The 21,345-nt window shown below is 38.2% G+C and overlaps 1 protein-coding gene across 1 annotated transcript; it reads left to right on the forward strand.

Annotated features, from left to right (window-relative positions):
- Positions 1 to 208: 208 nt before the first annotated feature.
- On the forward strand, positions 209 to 21,072 carry lgi3 (leucine-rich repeat LGI family, member 3). The gene is made up of 9 exons (XM_051904231.1): positions 209 to 716; positions 3,675 to 3,746; positions 6,019 to 6,090; positions 7,521 to 7,592; positions 7,836 to 7,907; positions 9,824 to 9,993; positions 12,095 to 12,259; positions 12,707 to 12,797; positions 15,579 to 21,072. Exons 1-9 carry the CDS (start codon positions 505 to 507, stop codon positions 16,306 to 16,308), a joined length of 1,656 nt encoding a protein of 551 aa, XP_051760191.1. The 5' UTR covers positions 209 to 504; the 3' UTR covers positions 16,309 to 21,072.
- The last annotated feature ends 273 nt before the right edge of the window (positions 21,073 to 21,345 follow it).

A 21,345-nucleotide genomic window follows, 5' to 3' on the forward strand; every position in this document is an offset into this window, starting at 1 on the left:
ATTTAGTGTAACCTCCACTGACCTGTCCATCACCCCTGCCTCTTCATCTTGGTTCATAACCCCCACCCTCCATCCCACTATGTTCTCTGCTGTGTTCCCTGCTTCTGCTTAAGTGTTAGTCCATGCGATTGTTAATAATTCAGTGTCAGCTTTGCTGCACTCTGGGCTGAGTCTGAGTGTGTGCGGAGCAGCGCTGGCTGACACGCTCCTGCAGTCTATGCTCTGACAGCTGCACCACAGAGAGAGAGAGACGAGAACACCGCAGAGTACGCTGAGAAAATCAAATACACACTCATACACGCACCCAGGGAACACCAGTCACTGCCCACTCGTTTTCTGTTCCCTCTGTCATTCGCTTCTGAGCCTAACACCTCCCCTCCTCTCCCGTTCACACCCTGGAGCTTCTTCTCTAGCAGTTTTCCTAATAAGGAAAGGATAAAAAAAACAGGATCAGATCCCTCTCTCCAGCCGCCTGTGTTTCTTCAGGAGAAGAGAAGGTGGAAGATGGTGGAAGCAAGGCCCAGGCGGACTCTACGATGGCCAGACTGGCGGCTGTCTGTTTGCCTGCTGCTTTTCTGTATGTTTGGGAACACATTGGGCCGCAAAGCTCCCAAAACCCCACGATGTCCAACCACCTGCTCCTGTACCAAAGACAGTGCCTTCTGCGTGGACACCAAAGCCATTCCCAAGAGCTTCCCACCAGGAATCATCTCCCTGTGAGTACTGAAAAGATCACGTTTACCTATTTCTTCTGTCGTTTATTTCTTTATATTAAAAGTAGAGAAAAGTTGTTCATATAATGCTTTTTCACTCATATACCATTTTTCTCAGCAGCATAACATGGATTTATGGATTTCATAAAATGATTTATAGTTTGAGTTGACCATTATGTCACCTGACTAATGGCGTCGTTCCTTTCATCATAAAGGTTTAGCTGTAATATTTTACAGTAAGTTTCCCCTTGTTAACATCATTAGTTAACATGAATTAAAAATGGACATTTGTATTTGTATTAACAAAAAAATATATAGTCGTATTTTCTACATTGTGACAGTTCATATAGCCTGTAAAACTACAAAAAGGAAAGAAAAAAAAAATATAACAAAGCAGTTGATTTGAGTCTATATATTGCCCTATACATTCCAAACTGATATTTGTTATTCACTGATCATTTTCATCTAAGACATTTAGCTGCAGTGGAGGGGAAGGGGAATTATTAGTGTACAATGACTTCATTTCAGTCTGTTTATTACACAAATCTGTCGTATGGCCTGAGAAGACTTGAAATATTAGTCGATTGGACTATACTTTCTGAGATTTTCATATGTGGGTGAACTATTCCTTTAAACAGACTGGGCAAATGAACAGAAAGTCAGCTTGCTTAGCTGATAGAAGATGAGGTGAAGTCTGTATGCTGCTCTTTTTCCTGGGGTGAAGTCAGCTTACATCTGCTGGAGAGACACAACCACAGAAACGTCACCACATACACATTTACTACCCGCAGACTCTCTCTGAGAGAACACAACCGCAGATACCATTTATTTCATCAATTGATTTTCAAGGTTTTGCCTCAATCTGCTTTTATGTACAATATTAATTTCACTGACGTTTTCAATCATAGTATTTCAATACTATTTGAAGACTTACATTACCAGGTCTTCAACTGAGTTTACTCATATTCATGTCTAAAGAAAGTTTTGATAAAAGCCTTTGATTTTCTCAAGTTTTCATGTATGATGAGTAATATATAGAGTTCTGCACTGGGATGGTGCCCTTATTTTCAGACTGAGAATATAAAAGGGAAGGAAGATCTGTGCCCTACTTTCTAACAATTAAACAGTGAGATCCTTTCAGGTGTGAGGAGCAACTGTTTAAGAAAAAAAGGACAAACATATCTGCTCAAAATTAGATGTTAATGATGTATATTGGGAAAAAGTTTTGCTTTTCCTGAATTATTCATCATAATGTATAATCAGTACTTACAGTTAGAAATGTTTCAAAGCCCCTACATCCAAAGTACTAAATATTAAGCATGTACTCATCCCACACCGCTTATGCTTTGCTTCTGAATAATAACTTAAGTCATGCAGCTTTGTAGAGGTGCTATTACTCTTCCAAGCAGTTTCATCTCCGAGGACAATTAAATGGGCGAAGACAACCCAATATGCTTACACTGAGGTAGCTAGGGACCCCAATCATATATAAGGACATACTATACTTGAGGGTGGACGCTTTTGACTAGAGATGCATCAATACTAAATTTCTCCACCGATACCGATAACCGGTTATTCAGAGTGATATCTGCCGATACCGATAGTCTGCCGTTTATACCTCCTTTTAAATGAACGATAATTTCATTATAATTAATAATTAATCATTATATTTTTAATTATTGGATTCTGAAAGAAATGCAAATAAAAACTCTCATTTCATCAACTTGTTTCAGAGTAACTGGTATCAGTTATAAACAAACACATTACTCAAATTAATATTAACCCTAACTAAATTCTGAAAATGAAATCAATATTTCTGAACTTTCTGAATGCTATTAATTCAATTAATTACTATTAATATTGAACATCAAACTGGTTTCTTATCATTTTCTTTACACAAAGCCCAAATGCAGTGCATTTTCCTGCCCTCTTTTGATTGACACGGTATATCAGCCCTGACTATTGGCTGTTTTTAAACTATCGGTCGATAGTCGATAGTGCTTTTATCAGCCAATACCGATTATTGGCTGATATATTAGTGCATCTACTTTTGACTTGAGCCAAGTAACCACAAAGCAACCGGACATAACACCCTTGAAATTACATGCTGTCTATTGAAATGAGATTTTCAGATGTTATATAAACATTTTTCTGAACTCCTGAGCTTTTACTTTACCCTCATGTTGTGTTCGGGTCATTTTGATTTTCTTTTTCCCAAAAATGCTGGTTAATGTTATTGCATTGGACTAAAACTTATTGACTTTATTCATCTAGGGTATAACTACTTCCCCAAAAATGTTTGAATATTTTTTCACATTTTTTCCCCCCACCTTGTTACACTTGTGGTGTTCCCGGTCAAAAATGACCAGCCTACAAAAATTGCTTATAATTTCTCATTACTCTATATTATCACCAAATATTGGATTCAATCTTTTTCTTTTACTTTGGACAGGTTTTGTATTTATTTTTAGATCTGATTGATCGTAGGCTTCCTTTATCTGAGCTTATGCACCTCAATTTTTGACCCAAACAAGTGTGACTTTGTTCCATTTTGTACAAAATAAAAGCATTTCAAAACAAACTTCCTGGTTAAACATTAAAACGCACTAGTGTGATAAACAGTGCAAATTTGTTTCCATATTTTGTTGAATATTGATAAATTTATCCACAAATAATGCTTCTTTCACTCACTCAAAACATGGTGCATGAGCTCAGATCAATGAAGCCTACGATTAATCATTTCCAGAAAGTAATACAAAACCTGTCCTAACTGAAAGAAAACAAGTTTGACAAAACAAGATTGAATCCAATATTTGGTGATAATATAGCATAACAAGCAATTTACAAGTGATTTTTAAAAGGCCGGTCATTTTTGACCAGAAACACAAAAGGTGTTAAGATGTTAGTAACAGCAACTGCATTTGTGATAATGATGATGATGGTTTCTGTTGTTCGATGCAGGACTATGGTGAACGTTGCCTTCACAGAGATTCCTGAAGGAGCTTTTTCCCACATGCACCTACTGCAGTTCCTGTGAGTACTAGACGCACAGTAATCCTCCTCTGCATTTTCTTATTATGGCCTGTGCGTGTCTGAAAGGGTAAAAAAAGAGTGAGAATTGTAGTGTTTGTCAGCTGCGTGTCTGAGCAGTGTGTAGTGTGATGTGTATCAGTGACAGACCCTCCATTTACAGACTGCCCACACTCACACAACAACAGCGTTTCTGTCCTCACTGTGTGTGTGTGTGTGTGTGTGTGTGTGTGTGTGTGTGTGTGTGTGTGTGTGTGTGTGTGTGTGTGAGAAAGACACAAGAGAGAAGTTTGTTTTCAAATGACAGCATGCCAGTTCCGTCACTGAATCAGTAAACAAATTAAACACATTCTGCAATATCAGATATGCATATTTAAACTGTATTTCTATATGAAAAAACTGGTATTATTGTGACAGAAAATCCACTGTCAGCAGCAATCAAATCTGTACATTTCGTTCTGTTCCTTGCTGAAATAATTTGCATATAGTCAGATGTCAAGAAGCTGGGTGCTCTTTGGTCTGACTGATATTTGAGACCAGTAGGCAAGATGTGATTTCAGCCACAGGAATTTATTGTTGCTTCATAATTTCCAGAGGCAGTGATACTAGATTTACATGTTGATCTTTCAGTTAATGCTTAAAGGCAAAATTGTTTACTGATTCAGTGCTGCTTTCAAATGTTTGTGATCTATTAGACAGTTCTGAAACAACCCAACGTTTTTGCACACAACTTCGTTATTTGAAAAGCTTTTTTGCAGCTCTCTAATCTGCAGTAATTGTGACGTTGATGATTACCTACAGAAAATATTTCCCCTCAATCAGCCCTCAGTTTGTGAAAACCTACAAAAATCATCTTTACAGTAATGATCTTACAGTGGGACAAGTCACGTTTTTGTGTGTAACTGTAGACTCCCATCCATTGTAAGTACATTTCTGTAAACATAATTTTTGTTTGTTACCAAATGAAGGACAAATCAATTTTGTTTCTAAAATTTAAATGATTTTCATAATAATAGCATGTTTCAGATGCTGTCTAGTGTCCATTGAGCTTAACGTGTCCCATTTCTTTAACATTCTTTAGTTGCATTAGTAATTAAGTACAGTTGGAGCACCATAATCTTTCACTCTTGAGTCTTAGGTCACATAGAAGAGCACATTATTTGACTTTTTAGTTCAAACTATAAATAGATGATGTTCTATATACTGGACTCATTTTTCACTTTTATGTCTAGAGGACTAGAAGTGAACTACACAGTACTTTCAGGCCATGATATATATTTTTGTCCGCATGTCATGTGCAGGGCTCCGTTAAAAAAAAAAAAAAAAAAAAAACGTGTGTAAAATGTATGAGAAATAAAAAGTTCTGTCATGAAACTCTAGATGCCGCAGGTCCTTAACTCAATCACATCGTTTTCAACCTGTGGGGCCCTAGGGGGACGCGAGCACCTGTTAGTTCAAAAGTGAAGGTGAAATTCTCGAGTGAAACAGCTGTAAAAGTGAGATTTTACTAGCAAATCTTGAGTCATCCACTAGAGGGGGCAATTTGACTATTCTCCCAGCTAATCGTTGGCTAGTTACAGCAGGTTTGACGCAACTGAATTTGAGCAAAAACAACTAAACACAAAATGGACTGGTGGCTTGCGAAATCAAAAATACCCGAGATGATCAAAACTAAGGTTAAACTGAACGAAAAACAAGCTCAGGCGTGACTCTTAAGTCGGTTATCTATTTATATTTTAATGTTTCAGTTTTTAACTAACCCTGTCTACACCGGACGCGATCGCCGTGATGCAACACAAAATCTTCTCACAAAATCCCCGACAGTAAACTGATTAGATAAACGTAGGGGGGCGTGTCTCCAAAAAGGTTGAAAACCCCTGCTCTATAGGGCACAGCTGATTGGTTCCTAATGTATCGGTAGCCAGTAAGCTCACTGCTCAACCCTTAAATACTTGGGTAGCATTTGCTGTAGCAGTGCACTTTCAGAGACCCTCCACCTTCCCCAGCTCCACCTGTATAGATCTGCTATGGGTAATTCATGTACACTATATTGTACAGCAGCAGCATGTCTTACTTGCTCACAGCAGCGTGTCGTGTATGTACTGGCAGTAGCAAGTCCTGATCTATTCTGCCAAGGCCAAACTGTCAAAACTGTCATATCAATTACATGCCAAACACTCCAAGAGTGACAGAAATGACAGAAATGGTTTTGTAATCTATAGCTCAGTGAAAGTGCAAACTCTTATCTTTGTCTCTCTCTTTCCTTTCTGCATAGGCTGTTGAACTCAAACACATTCTCTCTGATTTCTGATGATGCTTTTGCTGGTCTTGGACACCTGCAGTACCTGTAAGTATGCTTGCTTGATGCTTGATGGATGGATGGATGGATCATGGATGGATGGCTTAATCGATGGTTGACTCTGAAGACAGATGAGTGGGTTGGTGGGTGGGTGGATTGATCACTTGTCCAACAGATGGACAGATTAGATGTTTCAGGATATCTTCTGCTGTGTTTAAGTGTGATTTATTCTGATATTTTCACTTGCTTTTGCTCACATAAATGCAAGAAAGGGCTAAACTTATGGTTTCTGTTAAAAGTAGAATTCATTTCCTCTTCTTCTATATTAAGATCATCTTCCAGAGCGTGTTCCTCAGGGTTTTGAAAGGTTTTGCTCATTATAAGCCAGACATTGACATGTAATGTTCATACAAAATGTTTCTCATGTGGCACAATTGCTTTCCCAACAACAAAAAGCTGAATAAATGGAATAAAACACTAGCTTCTCTTGCCTTCTCTGGAACTGTGATAAGTACCCTTTGTTTTCTTCCAGTCGTCCTTTCCATCTGTCTCTCTTTCTTTCTCCACAATTTAATAACCTTTTTTTTCTGTGTTTTGCATTCCACAATGCTGAATCAACAGATAAGGCTCCTGGTGGAGGATGTGCCAAATTCATATCGATTCAAAAAAGATTGTGTGGTCATTTCTATAAATGAAAAATCATTTGGTAGATGCCAAAAAGTACTTTTCTTCCTTAATGGCCATTCAAATGTGCTAATGAATTCTATCTAAATAATTTTTTTAAAGCAACATATAAATTGCAAACATTTCATTATCTAAAAACAGAGTGTTGACCAGTGACACCTCTTAAAAGACGTTAAATTTAAATAACATACTTCTTGACAGCCACTGAGATAAATGGGAAATGTGTGTGTGTGTGTACATGTATGCATCTCTCATCTTCATGCAAGTTGTGCTGTTTCCTGTGAATCCTTCTTAAGATTCAGGTAGCGTTGTCTTTCAGAGGAAAGCACTGGCAGCTCAATGACTGCAGAAAGAGAGTGAATGAGATAAAAGAGAGAGAGAGAGGGAAGAACTTGCTATTGCAGAAGGCTTTTAGCATTAATGAAAACGCCCACAACCTCAGTGTCATTACGCTAAAAGCTTTAAATAAAGAAAATGCGGCAAGGTTTGCAGAGGGAGGCAGGCACCGTCTTCCTGAACACTGTGACTCTTGAGTCCATCAGGGAACAGGCAGCACGCATCCTTACTGTTTATTACAATAAATAGGGAGGGAGAGACGCTGCCATTTGATTAATATCCCTGTCCTGATCTTTTATCTTTCTATCCTAAATGGCACACAGCACCTAAATCTTTTTAACGACTTTACCTGCAGATATCTTATCTGCAAATATGGCTGTCTGACAAATGAGTTCATTTACGTGCTTTAAATGCTTAATTTAATATCTATATTCTCTTCTCACCCTACTTGCTTACAGATTTATTGAGAACAACGACATCCAAGCCCTGTCAAAGCACACATTCAGAGGACTGAAGTCTTTGACACATCTGTATGTATTGCTTCTATAAGTCAATTATTAGTCTATTCATTAAAAAATAACAATTACATTTATAAATAAATTGAATATTCAAAGAGAAATTGTAATTCATACACTGCTTCTCCTATGAAGAGCCCAATGTGTACCTTCTAGATTAGATTGAATAGAGGTATGAATCTGCAGTCCAACATGATAAATAGGTCATGTTATGTCTCTGATTTTAATCTAACTTCCCTCCTGCTTTTGCTGTGTCAGGTCTCTATCCAACAACAACCTGCAGGTTCTTCCCAGAGATCTCTTCAAACACCTGGACATCCTCACAGACCTGTATGTACCATACAGTGCTCAGCGTTAATGAGTACACCCCTTTGAAAAGTAACATTTTAAACAATATCTCAATGAACACAAAAACAATTTCCAAAATGTTGACAAGACTAAGTTTAATATAACATCTGTTTAACTTATAACATGAAAGTAAGGTTAATAATATAACTTAGATTAGGGTGATGCAAAAATGAGTACACCCCACAACAAAAACTACTACATCTAGTACTTTGTATGGCCTCCATAATTTTAATGACAGCACCAAGTCTTCTAGGCATGGAATGAACAAGTTGGCGACATTTTGCAACATCTATCTTTTTCCATTCTTCAAGAATGACCTCTTTTAGAGACTGGATGCTGGATGGAGAGTGATGCTCAACTTGTCTCTTCAGAATTCCCCATAGGTGTTCGATTGGGTTCAGATCAGGAGCCACTGAATCGCTTTCACCCTGTTCTTCTTTAGAAATCCAACAGCGGCCTTAGATGTGTGTTTAGGATCATTGTCATGTTGGAAAAGTGCACGACGGCCAAGGGCACGGAGAGATGGTAGCATCTTCTCTTTCAGTATAGAGCAGTACATCTGTGAATTCATGATGCCATCAATGAAATGCAGCTCCCCGACAGCAGCAGCACTCATGCAGCCCCACATAAGGACACTGCCACCACCATGTTTCACTGTAGGCACCATGCATTTTTCTTTGTATTACTCACCTTTGCGACGTCATACAGTTTTGAAGCCATCAGTTCCAAAAACATTTATCTTGGTCTCATCTCTCCAGAGTATAGAGTCCCAGTAGTCTTCATCTTTGTCAGCATGGGCCCTGGCAAACTCTAGGTGGGATTTTTTGTGCCTGGGCTTTAGGAGAGGCTTCTTTCGTGGACGGCACCCATGCATGCCATTCCTCTGCAGTGTACGCCATATTGTGTCACGGGAAATAGTCACCCCAGTTTGGCTTTTTGGCTGTCTACTTCTTTAGATAACTGCAGTGAACTTGCATGCCGATTTTCTTCAACCCTTCTCATCAGAAGACGCTCCTGTCGAGGTGTTAACTTCCGTGGACGACCTGGACGTCTCTGTGAGATGGTTGCAGTTCCATCTTTTTTACATTTTTGTACCACTTTTGCTATTCTGACTGGTAAGTAAAGCTTTGCTGATCTTCTTGTAGCCTTCACCTTTCTGGTGTAAAGAAATTATTTTCTTTCTCAGGTCTTGTGACATTTCTCTTCCATGTGGTGCCATTGCTGACAGCATGAAATGGGACGGGGTTTTAACACCCTTATATAGTCAACTGGACACCTGTGTAATGAATAATTAGACTCTCCTGTGGTTGAATTCTTGTTAAATTAGACATTTGTAGTCTAAAATTCAGCTTTGCTCCAGCAACTTTCAGTGGGGTGTACTCATTTTCGCATCACCCTAATTTGAGTAAAACTGAAAAATGTGTAATCTAAGTTAATTTTATGTTAAAAGTTAAACAAATGTTATATAAAACTTAGTCTTGTCAACATTTTGGAAATTGTTTTTGTGTTCATTAAGATATTGTTTAAAATGTTACTTTTCAAATGGGGTGTACTCATTTATGCTGAGCACTGTATATCCAAATATGATAATTCCCCTGTGAGGGTCTTACTAATATACACTTTCATGGGCCTTTTATACTGTGTGTGAAAAATAGTAAGTGTTATATTATAAAGGCAAAATGTTTCCAAAATAAAACTAGTAGCTTTTAATTGGCATTGATTGTACTAAATCTAAAACTACTTATTTTGAAATAAACATATATGCATGCATATTCTCTCAAACTTTCCACAGTTTGAAAACCCATTACAATACCTCACACATCAGAGTTATTCTTTAAGCAGGTAAATATATGTATTTTTTATGTGTATCTTTTTATTCTACTCTCCACTCTTGGCAGAGACCTGCGAGGGAACTCGTTCCGTTGTGACTGTAAGATCAAGTGGTTGGTTGACTGGATGGAGAAGACCAACACCTCCGTTCCAGCCATATACTGCGCCAGCCCTTTTGAGTTCCAGGGTCGACGCATCCATGACCTCACACCTCGTGACTTCAACTGCATAAGTGCAGGTAAGGCCACTCTTACCACATGGCATTTGAGATCTGCAACTGATATATGCAATTCTGTAAAATATATGTACTCTACATGGTCAAAAGTATGTGGACACCCCCTTCAAATTCCAGGCTCCTTAATTCAACTGAAAACACCATATATTTATACAACAGAGTACCGCAGGGATGACGTAGGCCAACATGGAAGTTTGCATTACCCTGGTTCCCTAGAGAAAAAGCCAATATAGAATTTTTCCATTGGCTTTTAGATTATTGCAGAAAGTAAGCTCTGTGACAAACAAAAATTTATGACCAGGTGTGAATGCTACTGTTCCGGTCAGGTCAGTGGTTTAAACTTTTACATGCCCTGCCAAAATTGTCACTGGCCCCACCACAAAAAAGTAATAAACAAATTAAAAAAGTTGTTGTTTCCATTGTGTTTGACCCATACAACCTTAATAAACAAGGTTATGACACCAAATTTCAAATACCAGTCAAATTTCACAATTCTCGATTCCAATTTTGATACCACAGCAAAAACTACGAGACTAATTAATATAAATTTCAAATAAATTACTTATAGATTAATCTTTATTAAAGTTACAAAAGTTTTTCAGTCAAGAGCAAAGAGTGATTTTTTTCCTTGTCTTTTGTTGTTTAACATTAAAAACACAGACAGCAGCAGGAATATTAGGCTGCCGTCACTTTAAAGGAACACTCCACTTTTTTGAAAATAGGCTCATTTTCCAACTCCCCTAGAGTTAAACAGTTGAGTTTTACCATTTTCGAATCCATTCAGCCGATCTCCGGGTCTGGCGGTACCACTTTTAGCATAGCTTAGCATAGTTCATTGAATCTGATTAGACCGTTAGCATCTCGCTCAAAAATGACCAAAGAGTTTCGATATTTTTCCTATTTAAAACTTGACTCTGCGTAATATCATTGCGCCTGCTACACCCATGGTACGGCAGCAAAGGTCCTTGATTATTACGCCAGAATGAGAGTATAGTTCCTAGCCATATCGGCCTAGAAAATCACAACTTTTCATTTTCCGTCAGTCTTAGTACACGATGGAGCTACAGAAGAGTCAAGTTTTAACTAGGAAAAATATTGAAACTCTTTGGTCATTTTTGAGCGAGATGCTAACGGTCTAATCAGATTCAATGATCTATGCTAAGCTATGCTAAAAGTGGTACCGCCAGACCCGGAGATCGGCTGAATGGATTCGAAATCAGTAAAACTCTACTGTTTAACTCTAGGGGAGTTTGAAAATGAGCCTATTTTCAAAAAGAGTGGAGTGTTCCTTTAAGAGCTAATGCAAAGATTCAATATACTGACACACATGCGTTTTCTTTCTCAATTGTTTAAGTTCACTTAAGCCATGACTGTCTATGTTTACTAGGATACTCACCAAGACAGGCATTTTGACATATTTTTGTGTGAATTTGACCGTTCAAGTGCAAGATGTAGAAGAGAACTCGATGTGCGCACACATAAAAAACTTCTGAGTTCTCTTTTGCGTCTCCTTGCACTTGAACTGGCAAGACTTAAAAACATGTGTAAATGATAAACTTTCGTGATGACGCAGCACTGGCCAGAGTGTCATTCTTGCTGGTCCCGGGCCATCGGGCAGTCCTTATTGTTGAGCCCTGATAATTATTACATGTTTTGTTCATCAGGATGTTCTTTTTGAATTTGAAACTTTTATGAATTTTTCAACTTTCTTGCAACATGGATGCAGACCCTCCTGCATTCATGTTCCAACATCTATTAGAAGGTCTTGATTTTGAAAATGTCCAAATTCCTTTGGCCATGTAGTGTATCTGGGTGGTTGACATGAAATTTCAAACAGCTTCTTCATTGTCCTATGTTGTGACATGCTAAAATACATCTAAAATTATTTAACAAAACGTTTCCAATTTTTCTATAATTATTATACATTATCATATAAAAAATACATAGTAATTGAAATACTACGTGGAATTTATGAAGAAAAAAATTGTCACACCACAGGACCATTTAAAATAAGGTGGATTAGATAGGTTAAAATGGTGAAAAATGTACTAGAAATGACAGTTACAATATACACTGACTAATATGAAATGTTCTTCTAATCCAGATTTTGCAGTATATGAGATATACTCATTCCAGTCTCTGTCTGTGGAGTCATACGAGTTTAACAATGACCAGTACATAGTTTTCGCTCAGCCCAACACTGGAATCTGCACCGTGTTCATTTGGGATCATGTGAACATGCTTTTCAAGACACATTACAACATCACATGTAAGTCAGAAGTCAGCTGTAATTAGTTTGTTATTTATTATTTGATTTAATAGATAGAACCAATTCAAAAAATAAGAAAATGAACTATGGTGATATTCTCTGAAGCAGTGGTTCCCAACCTTTTACACAAAATTTTGTTTCACGAGAGTGACATCTCAATGTAATCTTTTCAGTCTTTATGGTCAACTAAAATATTCTTTAATGTCATTTGTTTTGAAACTTGCATGTCATGTGTTTAAATATATTTGTAATTGCACATTTGTAATGATGAAATTGCAATTTAGTACATATAAAATATATTAATATCACACACTACAGTTAAAATCATAATTAAAAAGTACTTTACATGTGCTTTAGTATGCGACACATCAAAATAAGTATACTTCTTCAAAGAATGACAAGATTATCAAAACATGATGATTTAAATGTACTTTATGTGCATTCCAGCTCGTTCTGCGGTCTACTGTAAGCCTGTGGTTATCAACAACACTCTCTACATGGTTGTGGCTCAGCTCTTTGGAGGATCCCACATCTACAAGTATGTCTACGTGCACGTTTTTTGTTATAGACTCTATTGTAGTGATGGGCAACACTGAAACACTGCTTCATGAAACGTATCTTTTGTTTGGAATCAGTGGTTCAGACATATCTCAGACAGAAGACTGCGCGCATATAGCGAAATGAGTTCTCTTTCGCTGCTTATTGCGCTTCAATTTTTTAAAATCACTTGTTTTTAAACCGCAATGCTTTAAAACACATGCAAACTATAAGCTTTTGTGACCGTTCAACACAGCAACGTCACATGAGCGTGACTGCGATAGAGATGATAGTCCAAAATCTCTACTGGTAGACAGATTTCTACCTGTCCATCGTGTCTACCGGTATGTCGGCCACCCCTTACGTTTACACCTTTTTTTGACCAGCAGGTGCTGCCAGTCTGAAGTGTTTCGAGCGCATTGAAATCTTCATGTCTCCCATCACTACTCTATTGTGGACACTCAAATATTGTCTGAATATACTTTGTCTGTTATCAGATTTTACCCTAAAGAAATAACATTGCAATTTTCATTTTTTTTTTCCTAACTAAAGGTGCAGTCAGTAGTTCTTTAGCTAGTGTCACCGTCGCTGTTCTTCAATACTTTAAGTACCGATACCACAGTGGTTCATTCTCTTACCTATCCAACAAAAAGTATATTCCGTTGTCTAATTTTCACTCTTTACATCACTACACTCTACAGAGGCGGCAGACAAACAATGAATTCAACTGCATACCACCGCCGCTTGTTTATTGAACTCTGTGAAGTTTAAGACGATTATTGTCAGAATATGATAAATGGAAATACTCGTGGGACTTTCTAACATTTACAAATAAGGATATAACCATAAAATATAAGTTATGCGCTGAGAAAACGTGTCAAGGGCATTAAACAGCTGTTTGAAGCACAGCAAGTGTGTTTTGGACAACTTGGATCATGTACCTTTCCCGGAGCAGCTCATTCTGTGTCCTCTGCTATTTTCCATATGCATTTTGTCCATTGAAATGAGTTCTTAACTACCAGTGCTTCCCACACATAGACTTTACTTGGGCGGGCCGCCCAGGTATATTTGGAGACACATTCATGCTTTTATTATTTTTATCCTCGTATACTTTTGTATCCGCCCAAGATAATGAAACCATCCGCGATTGATTAACTAGTGGAAAATCTCCCCTCACCCTACGCGTTTCGTACATGCTCGTTACGTGTGCGTCAGAACTGTTTACTCCCGCCAACATTCCCACGTGCGCTGCAGAGATGCGGTGGATATTTCACAAAGAGCACTGCATGTTGCAAAGTCACAAGGCGGTGCTGTTGCGCGTTCTACAGGCTCGCACAACAGCGCTTCAGACTGCTTCAAAGCATGATTCTCAATCAACTAAAAGCGCAGATTTATGCCAAGCAATTGCTAATGAACTCAAGTTGATGAATTATGACAATGTCAACTTTATGGCCTTTATATAATATGTTTTAGACGATTATAAGAATCTGAAGGATCAGCCTGCAATTGTGTAGACATTTCAAAATAAGAGTCCCGGTGAATTTTGGGCTTGTTTATAATTAAAGTCACAAGTTTTTTTTTCTTCTTCTTCTTCTTCAGGGCATTATTGGTATTTTGGTTACACAATAAATTGTATTTAATTTGATTTCCATTTAATTCATAGTAAATTATTGTAGTCTCCCCCACAGGAAGAAAAGACTAAGAACATTATTTGACACGTACTGTATATTATTCATTATATAAATTTTACCAGTAAAATCTGTGTCCCATTCACTGAAAGAGACACTATATGACAGCAAGGAGAACATAGGAAAAGGAGAACCATTTAAATGCTGTACTTTTGCATAATTTACAATGCATAATAATACATAATATTAGTATGTAATTAAATGTAATAGTATGCTATGTAATTAAAATTAATTTCAGTAAATAAAAATACTGTTAAAAATCATACATTATTTGTTTGTCACATGTAGTAGACCATTTTTTGTGCCGTGGGTAATAGGAGGATTTTTCACCCGGCTACCACCGCAAGTATATTTCAAACCTGTGGGAAGCACTGACTACTGTAAAGTGATGTGACTGGCAGATGGTTTCCCGGGCACAGTGTGCAAACTTGACTAATCAGTAATCGAATTCGTTGTCGATTATTTCCATTGTTGATAATAATCAATTTTATCGATTATTTGTTGCAGCCCTACTTTTTTTTAATAGAAAACTTTTGAGTACAGACTTCATCTCATGTGAGTTCACACCATTTAGACGACTTTTTACAAAAACACAATCACTGCATCTGAAATCACATACTTCCCTACTATACAGTATGTAAAAAACAGTACGCCAGAAGAGTAGTATGTCCAAATACACAGTACTCATAAAACAGTAGCGCATCTGAGGGACACTTTACTATTCCATGAGACCACAGGAGGGGATTTATGAATGACAGTAAAGCGAAGCAACTGCTGCCGTAGGTAACATGACAATGACAACATGGCGGATGTAGTATGTCCGAATTTCATTCATACTACACACATTCATACTATACAGAACGTACTTTTTAACAGTCATGAAGTAAGCTTCAAACCAAATGTAGTACCTACTATGCAATTTGCGATTTCGGATGCAGCAAATTTATTTATTAATGCATAAAACATTTTAAGTTAGCACCAAACTACTGAATGCACCTTTAATTAGTAAATTATTTTAATGAGTTAGATGTACATAATAAATTCATGTAAATATTTCATCATCGTCGATTACTATGACATCCTGTTGTTGTCAGATGGGAGGAAGGACCATTGCGTTTCGTCAAAATCCAGGACATCGACACCACTCGTGTCCGTAAACCCAACTTCATAGAGACTTTCCAGATTGAAGGGGACTGGTATTTTGCTGTAGTCGACAGCTCCAAAGCTGGATCCACCAGCCTGTACCGCTGGAACAGTAACGGCTTTTACTCGCACCAGTCTCTCCATCCCTGGCACAGAGACACTCACATCGACTTCCTCGAGGTGGACGGCAAACCTCGTCTAATTCTCTCTAGCACCTCGCAGCCCCCGGTGGTGTATCAGTGGAACCGCAGCCAACGCCAATTCGTCTACCACTCGCAGATCACTGATTCAGGTGATGTGCAGATGGTGAAGCACTTCTGGATACGAAAAGTGCTGTATCTCTGCCTCACGCGCTTCATAGGAGACTCGAAGATCCTGCGCTGGGACAACCAGCGCTTTGTGGAGATTCAAACGCTGCCGTCACGTGGCTCAATGGCCGTGTATCCGTTCAGCGTTGGAGTGAGGCAGTACCTTCTGCTGGGGAGCGATTATTCGTTCTCTCGTATTTATCTGTGGGACGACCTCACTCAAAGGTTCCAGCCCTTTCAGGAACTGAACATGCTTGCGCCTCGAGGGTTCAGCCTGGTCTCTGTTGACAATAAGGATATTCTGTTAGCGGCCAGTTTTAAAGGAAAGACCATGGCGTACCAGCATCTCGTGGTGGACCTCAGTGCCAAATAGGCTGCTGGAGACGTTTTTCTGGGGATTCAGGCTGCAAGTGCTTAAAGTGCCCCTATTATGCAATTTGAAAGGTTCCTAATTATGTTTTGGAGGTCTCCTGCAACAGGTTTACATGCATCAAAGATTAAAATACACTTTCATTTTCTCATAATACACATCACCACATTTTTCAATGATTCTCAAACAACTCGTCGGATGAATCAGTGTCTCTAAATGCTTCCAAATGCCCATTACCAGAACTGATTCAGCTCTGGAGGCTTCCTAAAATTCAGCGATTGTACACACTGTAAAGACAGTAATGACGGTGTTGATTTTATTATATCAATCCGAGCGCGAGTCCGATGATGAAACATTGGAAGAACTAGTTATTCAACCTAAACCTCCATCACAAGAACGAGTAGGAGTTTTCTCAGTGATACACTACTCAGTATGACATATATTATGAGATGTTGCAACTGTAATTCCTCTGCATCAGCATTAACAAGTGTATGTCAATCAACAAACTGATGTGTATATTTCTAATTTATTGCGGTACATATTAGGGGTTGCACCGACTAATCGACTAGTCGACTTTAACGCTCTGCCATGACGCTTTAAGCATGATGTCGACTAGTCGCTGGTCATGGCCTATAGAGGGCACAACAGGAAAATAAATCTTTGAAGTCCACCTTTACGCTCCGTATCCTACAGTTAATGACAAATAAATGCATACTCTGAGAGCGCTCCACAGCATATGTTTGATTATACCATCTGGATTCTCAATATTGATCGGGTGAATGCACGTTTTAAACAGCTTTTTGTACAGGTACGTTAATCGACGTTCTGAACTGCGCTGCTACACACACACATCATGTGCAAATAGATTGCGCGCATACAGAATCATTCAGTAGTGCAGAAATGTAAGAAATATCTAGCATATATTTCTTAGTAACTAAAACCCACAGCTTCACTATTAGAGACGCTGCCAGGTAGAATTAATTCACACGCAATCATATAAATGTAATCTTACTGTGCTGCTTTATCTGTATCTGATTTAGAACGAGCAGATCTGTGAGAAATATAACGACCCAAAGTCAAAAGAACTGATAAAAATAAACTTATGTAAGAGCAATAGACTTGTGGGCAGCGTTGTGTCATGTGCCATAGCTGTGCAGAAGGCAATCTGCGAGTCTCAGCTCGAGGTTCAGACTTAGGCCTCGTTCACACAGAATGCATTTTTGCTTTCAAAAACACGAAACACGGGCAGTGGAATAGAGGAAAAAAGTGGTTTCGAGACACGTTTTTTTAAAGTTGAACTGTTTTGAACTTGAGCGCTGCGTTTATATAACGCCGTGTCATGCTCGAGACTCTGCAAAAGAGCAAGACATGAGCACAACAGTCATATACACGTCCATCTAGCATGTATTTACCATAGACTGTAAAAAAAATGGACGTAGTGTCCGTGACGTCACCCGTAGATTTCAAGGGCCTCATTTATAAAATGTTGCACAGAAACCGTCCTAAATTTGATCTTACGATCATTTCTCAGATGTGCGTATGTGGGATTCATAGAATGAACGTACACACAGAAAACGAGCGTACGCCTCTCTTTCAGATGTGAAATCTATAAATCGCAAATAATCTTGAACTTGCGCGGAGCTGAATGCTTTCAGTTCTCCGCGTTTTAAACGACACCTAATTAATGTCATTTACGTATAAAAGATCAACTGTTATTGTCCAAATCGTTGGCGAGCAGCAAGAATAGCTTAGATTTCCAAAAACTTGCAGTAATCTGACCAGGAAAAGTGTGTACATCTGCTCAGACCCTGACGTGACACCAAGCACTTTTCCACGTCAAAGACCGTTTTTATAAATATGAGCGTTGGCGTGGATTTAAACATACGCACATTCTAAGATCAAATCTGTGCGTACGCACGCTTCATAAATGAGGCCCCTGGAGAGCATTTTTGAAGCCTAAAGTGGGCGGAGCCGGCCATCCGTGTGTGTTATGTGTGTTTTAGCAAGGCTATGTGTGTTGCAAGTTGGTGAATGAAGATACTTGCCAGGTTATGTGTCACTACTCTGCTTTATTAATTTATCCAGTGTAAAACCTGGACACCACCACACAAATGTGGCTTTTTGTTAATGACTGTCCCACTACAGGATTTAACACAGAGTAACAGTTACAAAAGACACTGTAACAGTCTGTCACAGGCAATTCTAGTTGCATTTTTCATCAATTAGCCTAATTTCTTAAATTATCCTTTGACTATGTTCTGGCCCGCCATCTAGTGGCGAAATTTTTTTTTGGCCCGATGCCAAACTTAATTGCCAATTAATTTTACCATATAGATGCTCCAGCAACAGTAATATTGTAATTTGTGTCGGGTGTGCAAATGACAACATGCAAAATCAAAACGGGACTTCATACCTTTGTAATGAAATAGCCATCGCGAGATGAATCCAGTCCATCGCACTTGGGTAAAATGCCCGTGAGCGTCCATTGAAAAACGTCCAACAGCCAACTTTTGTTCACAAAAGTGTTAAATCCATAAAATATATCGATATATTGTCCATTGCAATCTGAGCACCGTTTATGTTGTAAAACTGTATACGATCGTATACATTGAACTCTCAAAAACAAATGAGCCCGCGTCCAAAGTATAATTTTTCAAAATAGTGCAGCAGATTTGGTTATAATATCCAAGCAGTGCTCTCGGAGTTTGTGGTGTCTTGAGTGGCATATTCTCCAGCCATTGTCATTGTAGTAAATCTGGTGGACAAAACTTTAAGCCAATGCCAAGACGATCCAACAACGTGTGTTGTGTTTATCTTCCGCATGACATGCATGCACATGTACACAGACGCACATCTGTCTCGACCATTATCTGCACAGCAAGCCATATTTGATAATTGGATGAAATAATCCCCCAAAAAAAGCAAACATGGCAAAGATGCCAAGTTCAGCAGCTAGAATTAGCTGAGGTGACGTGATAGCTCACAGTCAGCAGACAAACAGCTAGTGACAGCAGCGGCAACCCACCTGTCACTCAAGTGGCCACGCCCTTAATTATGCAGAACTTAATATAATTTATATAATTTAAACAGATGAGTTATAAAAAAAAATTCACCACCCTCACAGTTGTCATGAAGGGTAAAATTAGATGTATAGACCAAAACCACTTTTTGCATTGGGCTGTAAACATATTTTTTTCTGCTATAAATTTGGGCATTTAAACATGGGGGGGATACAGATTTGCCTCCCTTCTGGAGCCTGTCTCTAGCGGCCAGTCGATGAATTGCAGTTTAAGTTACTTCCGTGTTGGCTTCAAGAGAGACCGCGGGAGGTTACCGCTTGGTACTTACATAGAAAAACAATGGAAAAGTAGCGCATTTTAATGGAAAAACGTGTTCTGTGTGGACGGCCCCATATTTGTTCATTAATGACGCCATCATCAACTAGTCGATCACATATATGTCGACTTTAAAAAATCTCGTTCAACCCCTAGTACACATGTGGGAACTGTATTATTAACAATATAAATTACAGTGCATATGTTAGCTGAGCACTAACGTGATGTAATATTAAAGTTTGTAAAACAAATCTTGCTCCATTATCATTACTCAGAGTAGTAGGAACTACAGACAATCTGCATTAATGGACACAGTTTTAGGTAATAGTGAGCAACAGCTGATTAGCAGAAGTATTTCAGTAGGACAATAACGTGAGTTAGCTGGAGACATACACAATGCTAAAACACAAACACTATGTATTTTGAACACTCGGTATAAAATATATACGTCAATAATTAATCATACTTATAGGTTGTGATTCTGAGGAGCAAGTTGGTCCAAATAAAGTGGGTACTGTCCTATCTTTAACCATTGATTCTTACAGCCTCATCCTTTGAAAGTGAAAATAAAGCGAATTTACTTTCACAGTGCAGAGCACAACGTCTTGTAGACATGTTACCCACACGAACGAGCTACAGCGTTTGAGAAGGGGATGTCCACGCAGAACATAGGCTGGCATTATGCAAATGTGTGATATGTGAACTTCACGAAAATAGATTTCGAATTACAAACGACTTATTTAAGCGGTTTAACTCTTTTGAGAGACAACTTTATTTATGATGCACAACTTTGCAGACTGTTTACATTCACATACATTACACACTGCATGAAAGGTAATTTTCAAAAATCCATATTAGGGGCACTTTAAATCTCAAGAACTGCAACATTTCCACACTTTTTCTACATCTGCTTTCACACATGAATTGATTCTGTCTTTGCTAAATACACTCGCACATTAGTTACTGTAAGTGTAAGCCATCAACTCAATAAACATGTTAAGACTGATTACCTATTTAGGTCTTCAAAGCTAAATAAACATTTACCATCTGCATTGCAATGATTACATGTTGTATGTTACTCTAATAGGATGTACATTGTTCAGCAGTTTCATATAAAATTATATTTTTAGACAGATGTTACTCCCTGATCCATGTATCATCATAATAAGAAAATGTCTGTAGCTACTTTTAGAAAATTATGTGTTACCAAGAAAAATAACAAGTACGTTTTCATTACTCAGTTGAGCTTGACTGTTAAGGCTTTGCCTTTCTATGCAGATTATTATTCTCTGAATTATTGTACTTGGGAACAATATACCGAATTACTAATTATAAAACGTCTGCTGTCATCAGCATGTATGGCAATAAATGAGTGTCGTGGAAATTATTTATGATGTGTCAAAATAAAGTTAAAATATCTGTTTGTCTTGCACATGAATTACTTCTTTTTCAGCTTGCAGTGATTAATATTATTATTATTAAAAGCAGACTCTCTGGTTGGGGTGTAGCCTTTACGAGAGGAAGCAGAACCACACTGGCTATCTGATTATAAGTGTGCTGTGATGGGGTAAATAAATGTGTCAATATACACTCGAAAAACAATCAAAATGAAAAGTAATAGTGAAAAGTACAAACTTCAAATAACAGCAAATCTCTGGCTCTGACCTTGTTTCCATCCTTTCACCCTCAGTCTTTTTTTGTCCAC

Source organism: Ctenopharyngodon idella, chromosome 8, assembly GCF_019924925.1.
Source record: "Ctenopharyngodon idella isolate HZGC_01 chromosome 8, HZGC01, whole genome shotgun sequence".
Taxonomy (NCBI): domain Eukaryota; kingdom Metazoa; phylum Chordata; class Actinopteri; order Cypriniformes; family Xenocyprididae; genus Ctenopharyngodon; species Ctenopharyngodon idella.

Coding starts and splice junctions, on each gene's coding strand:
- lgi3 (XM_051904231.1), top strand. CDS start 505: ATGGTGGAAGCAAGGCCCAGGCGGACTCTACGATGGCCAGACTGGCGG. Junction 3,747..6,018: donor ATGCACCTACTGCAGTTCCT/GTGAGTACTAGA, acceptor CTTTCTGCATAG/GCTGTTGAACTCAAACACAT. Junction 7,908..9,823: donor CTGGACATCCTCACAGACCT/GTATGTACCATA, acceptor CACTCTTGGCAG/AGACCTGCGAGGGAACTCGT.